The sequence below is a fragment of the Strigops habroptila genome, chromosome Z, assembly GCF_004027225.2.
Source record: "Strigops habroptila isolate Jane chromosome Z, bStrHab1.2.pri, whole genome shotgun sequence".
NCBI classification, from domain to species: domain Eukaryota; kingdom Metazoa; phylum Chordata; class Aves; order Psittaciformes; family Psittacidae; genus Strigops; species Strigops habroptila.
Window position 1 is genome coordinate 3,492,689 of NC_044302.2, and position 13,256 is coordinate 3,505,944.

Genomic DNA, 13,256 nt, shown 5'->3' on the forward strand with positions numbered 1-13,256 from the left:
GGGAACATGCCTCCATTGGGATGGAAAGCAAGGAGCAAGCCAACACTACTGCAATCATGGCCACAAGCTGATTGCATTGCCCAAACCAAGACCCTATGGAAAAGAGGCAAAGACACCATGGTAGAGGAGAATTGCTAGGGAAGAAAATGTGCCAAGCTCTTCTCCCCAGCCATGCAGGTCACTCTTACGGCTGCATCCAAGATGCCACAAATATCCATCCCACTTCTATGTGCCATTTTTACACTGACCAAAAGGACAAAAAGAGCAGCCAGGAAAGTCTTGGACATGGAAAGAAAATCCTCCCGAGGTATGTAATTTGTGACTTCCTACGGTAATATAACCGATGCAACAGCCATGTCTGTGTTGTAGCTCCTTCTCCACTATCAATATTTGTAAAATGCTTCCTGAATCAGTGGAGTGACTGTATCAGGGAAAATGCAGCACCCGTTACGTGGTCAGGGGAGCATCATGCAGGCAGTCAGTGGTAGGGCTAGGTGGAAGTCGTGGATGATAAGAGAGCACTGGGCAGCCAAGTCAAGAAATGTCAACCACCACCACCATGATCCTGCTGAAAAGAAGGCCTGATCCTGCCCTGGGAATGGGAATTTTCCAGCAAAATCAGAGCCTGAGGGAATAAGTAGGTTGTGCTTGAGCTTGTCATGGATTCCCGGGGAGGAATTCTTGACTCCTGGTGTAATCGCTCCAGCAGGATTTGGCCAAGATAAAGGTGATGCCTAGAATGGTGGAGATGTGGCCACACACAGAGATAAGGAAAGGGCATAAACTGAGGCTAGGAGAAAATAACTGAGAATATTCACCTTCTGGAAACAGAAGATAGAAAGTGAGAAAGGAAATGGGCTTGCAGGAAAGATGGGAAAAGTTGAGATGGGATAGGAACATGGAGAAAAGGAAATGGGCAATGCAGTCGTTGGCGACTTTCGCTTGTGTTCTTAAGGCTGAGGTTTGGAGTTTTTTGGCTTGCTCCCCTTGGAGCCAGGCTGGGATGTTTCCAAATGGCTTTTTAAACTCCTGCAGGAATTTCTATTGCCTTAAGGACCATGCAGAGCCCCATCCTCTGCTGGAGCCAGGCAGGCTGAAAGCAGAAAGCGGGAAGTTGCTGGCCTCCAAAGCATCATTCCTGATTCTCCAGCAGAAGATCATATGTTTTGAGAAATGACAAGCACCAAAAAGTAATCTAATTTGTTGCAGCTACTCAGTGCTTTCTCAGCATTTGGCTCAGAAGGCTAAGATTCATTCTGGGAAGAGAGCAGAGAGTCTGCAGGGCTGTTCCTGTTGTCCCCATAATGCCAAGATCCCTGAAATCAGAGTTTGCCTTGGTTGCCCCTTGGAGAAACAGGGAAGCATGCAAAGCTAGTGGCGAGGTGGCTGGGTGCGACCCCTGCGCCTTGTGTTCCCAGCTGGAAGCAAGGACAATGCAGCCACACTCCATCAGTTCAGCTGGGTATTGGGAAGACTAATTATTTCCTATCTATCTGCAAATGCTCCAAGAGGATATGAGGCATTACAGACACCGGGAAGAACAACAGACTTCCATTCATTTCCTTGGCTTTGCCAAAGAGTTTTGGGGGCTTTCCTGGGGAGTGGGAAGGAGGAGACCAATCTCCATCTCCAGCTCATCTCTTTGGGATGCAGCCACGGCAGCGGGGCTCGTGTGCTTGTTCATACAAGGGACCTGCTTGTTCTTACAGACAAGGTCTTAACCATGGCTGGGAAAAGGCAACCAGCTCCTGGCTTGCTCTTCCCACACAGCACACCAGGCTGAAGCCTTAGGCAAGAAGCAGAGTCACTTCATTGATGCCGTTTTAATCCATACCTTTTTGCACATAAAAAATGAGGGTGATGGGCTGCTTACAGCCCAGCAATGCAGATGGGGCTTCCCTTGGCCCAAGGTAGGATCACACACTTGGATATAAACCTGGTTAATCTTTACCATGGCATTGTAAGGAGACAGAAGTAAGGAGACAGAAGTCAGGATTTTGAGGTTGGAATGTCTACATTTTCTTTCCTCGCTCTCCCTGTACCCGAGAATTTGGCATTTTGCAGGCTGCTGAGCCCTCTGGCTCCAGTCCAAGAACACCATTAAGTAGGAGTGTTATGGACTGAAGGCTGCTCACAAGCTCTTCCAAACTGAGACAACCAGTTCCATGTCCTCCTCAACAAAGCCCTTGGCAAGTACATGGGGTAAAGCACACAGAGAGGTTTGCACAGACCTGCCTGCCTTGCTCCACTTCAGCTTCTCATATGGAGCAGTTATTTAGGATGCTGCAAAGTATTTGAGGGCGGCGGACACATACATGTTATTATCACAATATGACCTCGGAAAAAGTCAAAATAGTTGCAAAAATATTCCTTACCCATCACTAACACTAAGTTAAAACCAAGACAAATAACCCACTGTCATGGGTGGGTCAACGCAAGGTATTTCCAGGTTAGCTAAAATAATCAGCAACACTAGCACAGCTACCCAGGCTTCCATAGACATGGGAGCAGCAAGCTTCAAACGATAGATTCCTCTTTAGCCTCTGTCCCATCCTTGAAGCACAGCCAGATCTGCCTGTTATAGTGACTGTGTTTGGCAATGGCATTGATCCAAGCTTCCCAGGTTGCTTTTGCCACGCAGCAGAATTTGGGAATGAGGTCTGCGTTGTCCACTTTTCCACCGTCCACTGTCCACTTTTCCAAACCAAGCTGAAGTAATTAGGCCCTGAAAACTGCTCATTTATCTTGCGAAGGATCTTTCCAGGTATGCACACACACACACACACCCCCCCATCTCTGAACTCTGCAGCATATTAATTAAAGACATCCGATGGCAATAATTAGGCCTGTCTCTTGAATTACGACGGAAGGAGCAAGTTTTACAGATATCACTTCCCAGCTATTTGATATCAGAAAGACCCAGGGAGGATTGATGCACAAATCCTGTTTGGCATCTCAGAAACATCTATCCCAAAAAGAAGATATACAAAAGAAAAGAGAGGACTGGAGGATGCTAATTCAGCCTCAGTCCTGATGGTGTGATGATGGGGACATCCTTCTTGGCCACCCTGGTTGATGTACAGTAGTCAGGGGGCCTTGTTGGTAAAAATGTGTCCCCCAAATGTGCTATCTGCATGCGTGGGTCCTCCCGAGCATCCGTGGGGGTGCCAAGACATCTCAAGAGCCATCCTTCCTGCACTCCTGGCAGCAGGACAAGGCATTGCGCTGGGTGACTTGCATTCCCTGCCCTGTGACCAACACAGCAGTTGTCCCCCAGATGTTCACCTAAATCCCACTCCGGCATGATATGGCAGGTTAGGACTTCTCGCCCGCATTGCCCAACGTGAAAGGCGGGAATCAGTGACGGTGCATGTGCGCAAAACCACACAGATACAGCATCAGTGGTGAATTATATCTCCCCAGCTCTGGCAACGGTCTCCGTGCCTCTGACCATCACAAAGCCATGCTAAAAACACAGTCAGATGCTTCTTTTGTGGTTGCGAATTTGCCAAAAATATGCTCTGGTAAGTGCTTACACAGGGGAAGAAATAAAGTATGGATTTTTGAGTATGCAAATATAATCTGCAGGCACAAGCACGTGATGGATGTTAGTCACATTGCTCAATGCGAGGCTGGATACGTACATACATGATGGGCGCAGTGAGGTCTAGGTATCTGTGGAGGGGAAAAGGGGAAGAAGGAAAGGAGAAGGGAGAAAAGCAATGAAGAACAAAGAGAGAAGTTCTAGTGCGGAGCTGTCATGGGCTGCTTTGCTACTTCCTGGGTGACATTAAGTCTGTTGCTGGAACTCAACAAATAATGAAGCATTACCAGTCTGCAGCTCCTATCAGCATGGTTAGCTTGCACTTTTTAAAGCTAAATGGCAGGGACCCTCCATCTACGGAAACAAAGCAGTGGAGTTGCTGGATTTGGATGATGTGTCACAGGAGATCACTTTGCAAGCAGGTAGAGATGGGTGCAGGACTGGCCCCGGTACAGCCAGTGCCTCGTGGGACACCTCCGTAGCAGCAAGAGCCTGGGGCTGGAGGGAGGAGATGGATCTATACAGCCTCAAGCGAGGGAATCTGCCTCCTCCTCTGCAGATGCAAATAACCATGTAGAGTAACTCTGGCTGAAATACCACAGAACAGGGATTGCTCAACTGTTTGGGAAAATCATCTAAAAGGCAGGTTTGCATCATTAGGTATAATCATCGGGGGGATATGAACTCCATCCAAAACATGGGAGTCCTTTATGTTCTCATTGCCATGATGCCTGCTCCAAAGATACATTGCAATCAGGAGATCAGCAGAAGGAAGCTACTTCCCTCACTGGCAAACATTAATCAGCAAACATTATCAGCAAAGATATTTGCTGATATTTGCACTTACAGATGGGAAACTAAGGCGCAGAGCGGGGTGGAGGATGAGCTCCTCCAACAAAACGAAGTGTGTGCCTCCTTCTGCTGCAGGCACAAAGTGGCTCTGCACAGCCCACAGCAGACATACGGAATGGGGCAAAGCCTTGAAGCTGATGTCCTGCCTCTGAAGATAAGCCCGGCTGCAGGAATTAAGCCATTTTCCTCAGGGATTGACCAGCAACGAGTATGTGCCTTTATAATATTAATTACATAAAAATCACATATGGAAATTCAGCTCAGATAAAACCTGTGAGTATCCTCCCATACCCATGACCAGGTTCAGACTCTCCTGATAACAACTTCTGAGGCATTTTGGCTATTTGCTTTAAGAGGGAAAAAACTTAATTTGCTCTCCCTGTGCAGGAAAACACAAGTCCATCTTGAGCATCCCCTCCTTCTTCTCCCTCATTGCATCTGCTTCCCCCAGCCTGTTTGCGTTAGTAATTGCCTTTTCCAGCCAGCATTTGGAGAAATGCTTCAAGCCATTATAATGGCAATCAAATCCCGGCATCGTTAATTCTGATGGGGCTCATAATGCGTCTCAGGCCAGTCGTGATTTTCCTTAAAGCGCCAGGTCCTGGAGTCAGGGGAAACAGAGCCTTTCAAAAGGAAAGAACAGGAAAAAAGAAACTTCTAGTCTTCCTGGAAGTGGGAAGCACCAGGTTCACTGGAGACAGTCAAGGGAGCATCATCCCCTGGTGAAATGGGGCCCATGGGCACCTGAATCCCTGTGGATTTAGACACAGACTGGGGCCAAAACTAGGATGAGGCTTTCACACAAGGGGTGTGAAACACATTAACATATCACTCAGCTCCTTTATTACAGCTAATGTGCTCCTCTCACAAAGCAGAATGAAATCGAGCTAATACTTAGTCTGTTAATCCCCCAGCGCTCTAATCCTCATCGCAAACTCTGTGATCTCACCCCATTTCTGAGCAGAGCTCACAGGAGTAAGGGCTAATTCTACAGTGCTCACACACAGTGCTGTATACCAGCACCAGGCTTTGGGGGGTCCATGGGATGAGGCTGAGCTCCCCGTGGATGTGGGATACGAGGATGCACCAGGAGCAGGACAGTGCAGGACGAGGCGAGGTGAGAGCAAGATTTATTTCTATCCTGTGAAATAGATGATCAATCCCTTATTCAGTCCAGGGAAACACCTCACAGACCCAAAGCAATGCCCTGAGCAGAGAATTATGTCTTTTTAGTAAGCATCTTGGTGCGAATGTCTGCAAATTTAGGGACCCTGCTCTGGCTGTTCACTCATTCATGAAAATTCATGGTGCTCTGTTGTGTGCTAAGAGTAAGTGGAACATCTTCGGGGAATAATTTTGGGAAAGGAATGGCTGTTCTAAGGGAATGTTCATGCATCAATTGCAATTTTTAAGGATTTTTGATTCAGAGGGCAGAATCTTTGAAAAGCCAATATCAAACCCCAAAATATAACCACTTGCCATTCAAGTGTTTGGGGTTTTTTTCCTCCAAGCTCCCCTTTTTTGTTAACAAACAGTATAATTGTAAGTTACACAGTTTACTGCAAACTACCATCAAGACTCCCCTGTAACTACCACAAACTCCTGCCAAAAAATTCCTTTATTGTTCAGGATTTCAGTCAATGCCAAAGCCAGACCCCAAACAGGCAAAACCTGCCAAATCTCACAAGTCAGATGCTAAACCACAGTGTTGCCTCCTCTAAGACCGTTACCAGCCTCACCCTGCCCGGATGTATCTCCAAGTCATGCCTACATTTATATGGATCATTCATCTACATCAGCGTTACCTGATTCAGAGCATTCAAAATTTATCAGGTTCGTTTTAAAATCAAGGCATTTTTAAACAGAAGGCATTTTTAGCTCTCGTCTGCTGGTTTCCAAGCCTGTAAGAATGACTTCTCTGCAATAGCCTGGGTGGAAACCTTGCCTCAAAAATGAAGCTGGAAATCTTGCAAAATCACATGATTCCACAAGCTGGAGCTTCAAGGGGAAAAAAACCTGATCAGCTACAGGAGCAGATGTCACCCAACCACGAGGAGCCCCATGGGATATCAAATCACATGTAAATACCCTGAGATTTGCATTAAAAGCCATGAGAAACCCACCCCAGCATCCCTAGTGAAAGGATGTTAAAGCAGTGCTTCAGGACTTAGGTCACCCTCTATTATGGGTCAAGGAAAGAGGTGTGAGGGGGTCGGACTGCCCCAGGGTTGGGGTCCTACATCATCCCCTGGAGCTGGGTAGAATCCTCAAGAAGATGGAGTGAGGGTCTGAGCCTGTCTGGCAGTTTCTATCTCACACACTTTCCCCTGAGGTCAAAATCCTTCTTCCTCTGTCCTGAGCTGTACCTGAAACTAAGCATCATGTTCCAGTGAGATAAGTTATTACCATGAGTTCATGTCATTTATTTTTAATGATGCTGGTCACAATCTTCATTTAGTATTTTGATTCATTTTTTTATGCTCGGTGGGTTCTGATGTTTCAGTTCTTGCTCTCCTATAACGGCTGCCGCACTGCGAGCAACTTCTGTACCAAATCTAGGCAGCGGGCTGCTTCATCAACAGAGTTCATAGCTTTTATCTTTAATTATCAGGTTCTTAGGGGGTTGTCTGGATCTGCAGGAAGCGGGAGGATGGGGAATCAGGGCGCACTTGTATTTGCTTGTTTCCGCCCACTGTTTAAAGTGCATCAACAATTCCTTCCCGGCAGCAAAATAAGATGAGAGCTGGTACTTTTAAGGTAATTCTGACATCCGCGCTATGAATAGACCGCATGGAAATTTGCCCTCGCTAGTTGGTTCCCTGCTGCTGTAGAGGAACCCGTGGAAAACCCCGCTATAGAGAGAGGCACGAGGCAGCCGTCAGAGATGCCGCTGCCCTTAGAGGCACTGGCTGGTGGTGGTTCATTCAAAATCCCTTGCTGGACCAGCATCACAGCATCCCCACTGCATCGCCCCCGAGCAGCTCTTTACGCTGGCAAGGGGCCTGTTTCTTGCCAAATATCTCATGTTTTTCACCTCCTCAACCATATCAAAGCCATTTGGTTGGTAGCTCCTGATGCACCCACTAAGAGAGCGGCTGGAGGTGTCACCAGTGCCACTGCAGAGGTAGGGAAACTGGGGCAGGACAGGCTGCGAGACAGCCCACACCAGCAGCTCCCACCACACCGCTTCCCTCTCCCCATCGCTTGCAAAGCAGGAATATTTCCCAGCTCGGGCCAAGAAAACCTACTTGCCTACTCACATGGTGCTAACAATGAAAACACTAATTATATTTCACTCACCTATCAAAGGGATGATTCATTTAGGTGAGTGGGCATGGAGGATTACACAAGATGAGCACCACGATGCGACTGCCCGTCTGTTTTGGGGTAGCCCTCATGAGAAACAAGGCTGTGTGGAGCACGTGGGAACCCGGGATGTGGGCAGCAGCAGGAGGGACTCAGCACGGACCAGGGAATCGCTGCGAGCCATTCCCTAAGGGCTGGCTGGGCAAAGGGGACCCAAGCAAGGGGCTGGTGCCCTCCCTGAGACCCTGTCTGGTCTCAGATCCCAAATGCTCAGCTGGGGAGAGGTGGAGGGAGGGGAAAAACAGCATTGAAAGGGCAAAAGCAGATCTGGGGCGTCCTTCATCCATCTCACCTCATCCACCCCCATAGCCACGGTTTCAGCAGCTAAACCCAAACCCAATGCACAGCCCTAGGATTCCCATGGCAAGACTGCAGCTACAACTCAAACTATCTCTGGGGTAAAATCCCTGAGTATTTTCAAAGTGTCCGAGGAGTTACAGAAAGGCAGAAACCAGCTGAGATGTCTCTTGATCTCCGGGTCTGCTCAGAAGGGGGGTCTCCAATGGGAAGTCTCCAACCCTCTGCTCCAAAGAGGTTCCACCAGCTCCAGCAAGGGCCACAGCGGCAGCTCCGGCTCCCATCGGTGCTGATCCAGGTGGATGCAGCCCCTTTCACCTGAAGCAAAGGAGCAATCCTGCTCCCGCTCTGGAGCTGGGCTCAATCAGGCCCAGCAAATGAGTGGCACTACTCCAGCATCCGACTGAAGCAACCCTTATGAGCCTGGTTTATGTAATATCAGGGTGCTTCTGGATGAGGGCAGGAGGGATTTCTGGCAGAAAGATAAGGACATGTCCACAGTACTGTGGTCTGGGGTGTCCAAGTGAGTGTGTGTGTGCAGGGGAAAAACAGGTCATTGCATACATGTGCCACACGTCAGCCAGGAGTGTGCCAGGGAGACCGGGCAAAGCGTGGGCTTATAGGGTAACAGCAAGGCTGCATTTGCTTATTTGGGCTCTATGGGATAGGTTTACATTGACGGACACGTATCCACAAGGCTCGGGGAACACAGTTCACATTCACTTGGTGCACGCACGGCTCGGAGAGGGCTGTCGCTGGGCTGGGGGCACACCACGTGTGTGTGGGTATGTATGAGAAGGGGCGAAGCGGCGCCTCGGCGTGGGGAGGAGAGGCGTGTGTGCATGGCGATGAGTGTGTCCGTGTGGGAGGTGTGAGAGCTGCAAGCTGCATGTGGGGGAAGCGTGCGTGTGTGTGCGAGCACCCGGCGTGGGGGGGACGGCACCCGGGGCGCCGAGCAGAGACGGGGCATAGGGGTGTCAGCGTGGCTCGGGCCACCGCATCCCATTGCCCTGCATCCAAGCCTATTGCATCAACACGTGCGCATCAGCCACGCAAAATATCACTGCCCAAGACAGCGCTTGGTGGAGTGTTGGGGTTTGTCCTCACCCATTATTGTGCAAGGGAATGGTAAAACTGGAGCTAAACCTATGGATTCTGGGGCATGTCTCTTCCTGAGCCTCGCTGCGCATTTAGGGACCCATCCCCTAGCCCTGGTGGATGTGCTAAAAAAGCAGAATGCAAGGGATGAATATTTATCTGTGGGTGGCAAGTGACAGATGCTGGGGCGAGGATTCTAGGATACTTTAGTTTGATGAAGGTAATAACTTGAATAGATTAATGAGAAACATCCTTCCCAACAGTTGCCTCCTCTGTGCCATAGCTACTCAGCCACCCCTCCAGCAGAGCTCCTGCACACATCGGCTTCTTGCATCTAAATGCTCAAAGTTCATCAGCATTCAGTATCTAAAAGGCTAGAGACATCCAACTTCAGTGTTTTCCACCCAGAATAGATACAGGCAACTGGGAAAGGATCATGGGCTCTGCCTATTTTCACAGCCAAGTTGGTGAACGTGCAATTTTGGCTGGGTTCAGTCACTCTGTGGTGACTGCCCAACTGAAATGGGGTGAAGCTGGCATGGAGGAGCCCTGTTGGGGCACACATGGGGTATCCCTGCTCCTGGCAGCATGATGGGCTTGGCCACACAGGTACCATCACTCTGCATTTCCCCTCCTACGAAGGTTTCAGAGTCCCTGGGGGAGGATTTTGCTACAGACCTTGCCCTTTTCTCCCACTGATCTTCCTACCTCCACCTAAAATGACAAACGTGCAATATAGCTTCTTGGTCCCCAGGCACCAAGAAGCCGGTCTGACCTGACAAGATGGAAGAAAAAGCTCTTTGCTTCTGGTAGGTTCTCAGAAATGCTGAAACTGCTGGTAAACCATCCCAGTTTGGAGATGCTCCCCAGGATCCCCAAATCACTGCTGCGCTGCAGTTGATGGGGACCGTGCTGGCATGGGGGCACGTGTGTGCCCTGCAACACCCAGCCCTCAGGGATCTGTAGTTTGTCACGACTTCTGTCTGCTTTCCTGCAACCTTCCCCTTGTAGGGGCTGGAAGCCAGAAGGGGAGCAGGGAGACAGCTCTCGCATTGGGAGCAAGCAGAAACCCCCCCACATCCCCTCCTGATCGCTTTGAACGTGGGAGACCGCAATTATTCTCTGTCCAAGCAGCTTTATTCTCAGCTGAAGGACTGTTGGGATTTATCGATGGCTTGCAAACACACACTCGGCAGATTCCAGCCCAGACCCCAGCATTATTCCAGGCAGCTGAAACAAAAGGTTGCAGCTACATTTGCCTTTAGGAGAAAGCCACTAGCATGAAATTATCATTAAAAATCAAGATATTGTTCCACTTCTCCCTTCCAGAGCATAAAAGAGCAGCTGCAGGAAACGTTTAATCTTGCCTCCCTGTATAATCATAAAGGAACCAACTGGGTTTGCTAGAGAAAGGTCTTGCAGCACCTTTCAGGAAGGCTGCGATGGAGCTCATCAATGCTGTAATTTCCTAAATGTAGCAAAATAATGGAAAATTGTAATACCTTAAACAAAATAATCATTAAAAAGAGCCTGCTTTAGATGGACACATTTGCCAGTGAAACAAGGGGGCAGCTCTGCTGAATGCCCCCAGCCACTGGCAGATAGGACTGCCTCGGATTATGGTGGCAATAGAGATGGAAGTAGCCACAAAACATGAGAGAGGATGATACAGCCACTTACAGCAAAGCACCAGCTGCTTCTCCTAGTTCAGTCTTAAAGCTTGTTTAAGTCCAGCAATATTTTGTTTTGGGTCGCTCCAATTGGGTTTTCCTGTTTTTTATTTAATCCCAGTTTCCCCTCAACATCTCGTTAAGCCGTGTTGACGGCAGAGAATAGCTTTGATGATCCCTCTGAGCCCCTACGCTAAGCATTAAGCTGTAAACTAGGAATGTAAGATTCTTGTCTGAATTAAAGTCTTTTGCCTGGTATTATTGAGCGTGGGGCTGCGTTTGGAGGGGCTGCAGGGCGTGCAAAGACCCTGGCCCCTCGCTGGCAGCATTGGCAGCACTAAAGCTGCACTTATCTGCCCCGGACACCCCCCCCAAACACTCACCTCCCCCCTGCCCTGGGTTGTTTCAATGCAAATCCTACAGGTCCCAGTGATGCAGTGAGAACTGCAAATCCCATGTGCAACTTGGGTTGTCTCCTGATGGCTTGGCCCATTCCCATCCTCTGACCACCACCGAGTGAGAGCTGGGTGTCCCCCCCACCAGTGCAGCCAGCTCCCATTCCCAAAAACCCTGGTAGAGGAGAGGGGTGGGGGGTGTACCTGGCATCCAGGGACTCATTGAACATACGGGGCTACTTGTGGCAAAGAGCTGGGTTGATGCCACGCTGGGCTGGTTCCTTGTCTCCTATGGGGTGTGAGCATCCCTCCCTCCACACTAGCAGGCTGCAAACTCCCAGACTCCAGCCTTAACCCAGGATCCCTGTTTGAAGGTTTGCACCCCACAGCATCACCCACCCCGGCCGGGAAGGTATCAATGCAGCACCTACCTCCATCCGAGTAGGTCTCTGTCCCGTAGCCATCCTGTAATCCATTGCTCCAGGTGCCTTCATACTTGGCCCCATTTCCAGTGCATTCTCGGACCCCGTACCGTCCCTTAAATCCATGGGTCCACTCTCCTTTGTACACCCACTTCCCTTTGCTCTCCATGCCAATGCCATGGCGCTTGCCCTGCGCCCAGGTGCCCTGGTAAGTGTTGCCGCTGGGCCAAGTGTAGACCCCCAGCACCTCAAAGCCGTGACTCCAGGAGCCCGAATATTCACCTTGACCCTTCGGGCCGGTACAGATTCCGTGGCCATGAGCCTTTCCGTCCTCCCAGCCTCCACAGTACGACCCTCCATCGTCAAAATTAAACCTTCCCCCACTGGACATGCATGTAATTCGGTTTGCAAATCCCCCAAAAGGTGAAAAAAAAAAAGAAAAATGAAAAAAAAAAAAAAGGGGAAAAAATTAATTAAAAAACGCAGGAAACAAAATGAGAACGATGACTTGGGAAAAAAGAGAATTTAAAAACCAAATCAATCGAAATCATGCACCAGATCCAAGGGAGCTGCTTAAGCCAGTTTCTTGTGATTATTCATTCTCTGGGAGTATGTTCAGGATCAGTTCTCTCTTCCCCTGCTGTGGAGACAGTATCATTAAAAAAAAAAAAAAAAAAATAGCAGCAAGAACAGCAGCAGCTATTGGGTTTTGGTGCAAACGACTCCACCTAAAAACCATCCACGGCAGGGAACGGGGGTGGGGGAGGCAAAAAAAAAAAAATAGGAAAAAAAAAAGGGTAAAAAAAGGGGAGAAAAAGAGGCCAAATGCCAAGAGAAGGAGAAATAACCCCAGGAAGAGCCGCGGCCCTGAGGCTCCTCACAGCCCCCGCTGCGCCCCGCGCCCCGGGCTGCCCGCCCGCCCGGCCTGGCTGCGGCGCGGGGCCGGCGGCGGCGGCGGCAGCGGCGGCATGGCGGGGATGATGCGGGGATGCGGGTGGAGGGGATGCGGGGCTGCGGGGTGGCGGCGGCGGCTCAGCAGCAATGCGGCTTCCTCGGCCGCTCCCGCTCGGCTCCCCCCCGCGCCGGGGCCTCGCACCGCGCACGCACCCCGCGCCCTAAAAACTCGACATCGCCTCCGCTATATCTTTACGCACCCCCCCCCGCCCCGCTACCCCGCGCCCGCCCAGCCCGCCCCGCAACCCGCCCTTCTGCCCGTCGGTCCGTCCGTCCGTCCGGCTGGCTGTCTGCCTGTCTGTCTGCCCCCAGCAAACCTCACTCCCGGGAGGACCCGCTCGCCTCGCCCAGCGGATCCCGCATCTCGGCCGGAGGATGCTCGGGAATGAGGCTGGATGCCGCGGTGAGGGGCTGGGCAGCGGGCCTCCCTCCGCTCGCACCGCGTTCCCCACGGCCTTCCCCCCCACCTCCCCGCCGCCTGCACCACCACCTCCTGCTCCCTACGGGGATAAATCCTGCTTATTAATGAGCAGGATCCTGAGCTTTCTGCTCTGCCTCAGCTCCCGGCTCCGAGCTCAGGGTGGATTTAAAGAGACAGGAACTGCGTCGCCTTCGCCTCCCACCCCGGCAGGGCCGCAGCTCCCCGCTCCCCCCCGCA

General features: G+C 50.5%; 1 protein-coding gene across 1 annotated transcript in view; it reads right to left on the reverse strand.

Annotated features, from left to right (window-relative positions):
* LOC115600882 (junctophilin-3) overlaps nt 1-13,027 on the reverse strand; it is a 57,666-nt gene extending 44,639 nt beyond the window's left edge. The window contains exon 1 of the mRNA XM_030470310.1: nt 11,654-13,027. Coding sequence (XP_030326170.1) covers nt 11,654-12,035 — 382 coding nt within the window. The 5' untranslated portion in view covers nt 12,036-13,027. The remainder of the gene's footprint in view (nt 1-11,653) is intronic.
* Between the last annotated feature and the right edge of the window lie 229 nt (nt 13,028-13,256).